The 3640-nt window shown below is 35.3% G+C and overlaps 1 protein-coding gene across 1 annotated transcript; it reads left to right on the top strand.

Moving 5' to 3' along the window:
• The first annotated feature begins 930 nt into the window (after positions 1-930).
• Positions 931-2262, top strand: LOC141630776 (uncharacterized). The gene is made up of 2 exons (XM_074443532.1): positions 931-1192; positions 1829-2262. Exons 1-2 carry the CDS (start codon positions 931-933, stop codon positions 2260-2262), a joined length of 696 nt encoding a protein of 231 aa, XP_074299633.1.
• The last annotated feature ends 1378 nt before the right edge of the window (positions 2263-3640 follow it).

Below are 3640 nucleotides of genomic sequence, written 5' to 3'. Positions count from 1 at the left end.
TAATGTCATTAGCATTCAATACATTATATATATGCTATATCAAAATGGACAACAATATTTCCTATGAACATTATCATTAAAATAAATGTTCCTTTAAAGGCATGATAATGGACAATGAGCATATTAGAATTGGATTACTGCATATTAGAATTGGATTACTGCATTATTGATGCAATAATATTTAATATACTTATTTACTTAACTACTGTTGAACCAGACAATGAGTACAAGTGATGCAACTACGTCTTCTTCTATAAATAACAGCTTTAAAACACCAAGGACAATAATTGAAACATTAAATGCAATCCAAGACATTCCATTCTCATCCAGAGAGGAAAATAAACCTAAAGTAGGACAAGTATTCGAAACGCTAGAATCAGCAGAGTTATTCTACAAAGAATATTGTACAATCTGTGGGTTTACGCCAAGACTTACAACAACAAAAAGGATTAAAGGCAATGAGTTACCAAACAGTTTTGCATTAAGGAATGTTGTCTGCAATAGGCAAGGTGTAAAGGAAAGTAGGAAAAGGAAGAGGATCGATATCGATACCGATCTCTGCGAGAATGATGCGAAATCGATGTGATGTGATATAAGCCGTGTGAGGCCGATTACAAGAATTGACTGTCGTGCATTAGTGCAGTTTAAATACCAAGAAAATGGAACTTATATTGTTACCAGATTCGATGAAGTGCATAACCATCCACTTGCTTCGCCTGAATCTACAATATTCTTGAAAGGAAACCGAAAAATGACAGAGGTACATAAGCAATTTGTCACAAAGGTAAAGGTGCTAAAACTAGGTGGTGTGAAGCCTATAGAGGTTGGAAGGAGCTGTGTGGAGGTTACAACAACATTGGGGCTACTGAGGTTGATTTTAAAAACTTTGTCAGGGACATAAAAACCTACATTGGTAATTTTGATGCACAAATGTTTGTTGAAAATCTTATAGGGAAAAAAGACACATGCAGTTCATTTTACTTAGATTTTATAGTAGATGAAAACAAGTGCCTGGCTGGAGTGTTTTGGGCAGATCCGATCTGCATAAAGAACTACATGCTGTTCGGTGAGGTTTTATCAGCAGATGCTACATATAGAACAAACAAGTACGATATGGTGTTTGTGCCTTTCACAGGAGTTGATCATCACAAAAGGTGCATAACGTTTGGAGCTGGGTTGTTAGGTGATGAAAGTATTGAGTGTTATACATGGCTGTTCAAGACATTTTTGGAAGCAATGGGCGGGTGCCAACCGAGAATTATAATTACCGATCGGGACAAATCAATGAAGTCGGTGGTCCCTAAGTGTTTAAGGAGTCAACACACAGATTGTGCATGTGGCACATAATGAAGAAACTAAGAGAGAAAGTCAGTTATCAACTGTTTCAAGATGAGGATTTTAAGACCAGGCTCAATAGGTGTGTTTGGAACAACCAACTTGAGCCTGATGAATTCGAAGAACAATGGGGGAAGATAATGACCGATTATCAACTTGTAGAACACGAGTAGTTTTCGATTTGTACGATCTCGAGGAACAAAGGATCCCCGCCTACTTTAAAGATGTTTCAATGTCTGGCTTGATGAGGGTTACTTCTAGGTCCGAGAGTGAAAACAGTTTCTTTGACAAGTTCCTCACACCTCATTTGACCCTTGTTGAGTTTTGGGTGTGCTATGAGAGTGCCTTGAAGCACAAAGACACAAGCATCCAAATTGAACAAAGACAACAAACACTCTAAAATCCCACGGAAAACAAAGTCAAACCTTGAAGTCCATGCTTCAAAATGTACTCGCACAACATTTTCAAAGACTTCCAAATGAATTGGTTGCAGACTTTGTCGATTGCCGTTTTAAAGATGTGGAGAAGATTGATGAGACAAAAATATATATTCTATCAGACTTGCAGATGCCAAATAAGTCATGGAACGTAGCATATTCACCAGATAACATGGAGATTACTTGTTCCTGTTCTATGTTTCAGAGAATGGGCTTGTTGTGCAGCACCGCCTTTGGATTCTACACAACCAAGATTTTCGTAAAAATACCGAAACAAGACATAACGCAAAGATGGACAAAAGCTGCAATGAGTAAGCCTGTCTTTGACAAAGATGGCAAACTGATAGATGTCTCTCAAAAGTTTTCTGACCGGAAAAGTTTGAGTACTGAGCTGTGGCAAGAGGTTTATTCTTGTGTCAGCGTAGCTGAGTGTGATGATAACGACATGAAGCTTTTGATTGAAAAACGAGAGATATTAGATTGGATATGATTAGTAATGAAGTGTACCAAAAAGAAGAAAGACAAGATGAAAGAAATAGAAAAGTACGTGGGCTGCAAAATACCCGAGAAGTTGGTGATTCATGTTCCTAAAAAATCTAAAAACAAGGGTAGGACCAAGGGCAAGAGAATTGAATCACAAATGTTAAAAGCCCTAAAGAAGAGAAGAAAAGAGAAGAGGTACTGCAAAACATGTGGCCGCCAAGGACACAACTCTAGGACTTGCAAAGAAACAAACCATCTGACAGGTATATATAATTTGGTTTCTTGTTAAAGCATATTACATTAATGTTAAATAATTATTAAATTATACAAGCATAGCGCATAGTGTTTACCTTCCAAAATCTTCAATCTTATATGGAGGCACATAAGCTCTTTGTGCAATGAACATTATGGTTGTTCTAAAGGCACAGATGAGAATTTCAGCAATGTATATTTGGTTAACATTAAATCTATTATCAATTTAGTTGTTCATTTGACCATTTTCTCCTTATAAAATCTGATATTTAATTTACATTTTGATGCATATTCACCAAATACTACCATGAAGATGACGACGATGAAGGAGATGAATATGATGATGTGGAGGACGACGATGAAGAAGATGAATCTGATAACGAAGTGGAAGGTGCAAATTTTTGATTCAAGGATAGACATCCATAATATACACTACGAGAACATTCTTAAAGGCTTGTATGCACAATTCGATTATACTGCCAAAGTACATTACTCTTATAGGGAAAGTATATTACATTTTTATTAAAGCATCATTATTGTTGTTCTGCAAGGAACATTCTTAAATGCTTGTATGTACATTACTCTTTTACCCAAAGTACATTACTCTTATAGGGAAAGTATATTACATTTTTATTAAAGCATCATTATTGTTGTTCTGCAAGGAACATTCTTAAAGGCTTGTATGTACATTACTCTTATAGCCAAAGTACATTACTCTTATAGCCAAAGTATATTACATTTGTATTAAAGGTTCATTATTGTTGTTCTGCAAGGAACATTCTTAAAGGCTTGTATGTACATTACTCTTATAGCCAAAGTACATTACTCTTATAGCCAAAGTATATTACATTTGTATTAAAGGTTCATTATTGTTGTTCTGCAAGGACAACATCAACTTGATTGGAATTGTTTTCCCAGAGTACAATAATTTTAAGACGTTTTGCACAATAAACATTATTGTTGTTCAAAGAAGAACATAATAAACTTTATTGAAATTTGTTTCCGAAATATAACACTCTCTTGAATTAAAATTTTTTCAAACTTCAGTTGTACGACTCATGACTTCCTCAATATATGTTACATTACTCACACACATGTCACAAACGAAACTAAAAAAAGTTTTTACGGCTTCA

The sequence above is a fragment of the Silene latifolia genome, chromosome Y (genome assembly GCF_048544455.1).
Source record: "Silene latifolia isolate original U9 population chromosome Y, ASM4854445v1, whole genome shotgun sequence".
Classification (NCBI taxonomy): domain Eukaryota; kingdom Viridiplantae; phylum Streptophyta; class Magnoliopsida; order Caryophyllales; family Caryophyllaceae; genus Silene; species Silene latifolia.
This window is presented reverse-complemented; position numbering and strand designations above follow the sequence as displayed.

Bases quoted from the DNA above. Each gene is read 5' to 3' on its own strand.
- LOC141630776 (XM_074443532.1), top strand. From the start codon at position 931: ATGTTTGTTGAAAATCTTATAGGGAAAAAAGACACATGCAGTTCATTT. The intron at 1,193-1,828 runs GTATTGAGTGTT...AATTGGTTGCAG, and splicing joins TGGGTTGTTAGGTGATGAAA to ACTTTGTCGATTGCCGTTTT.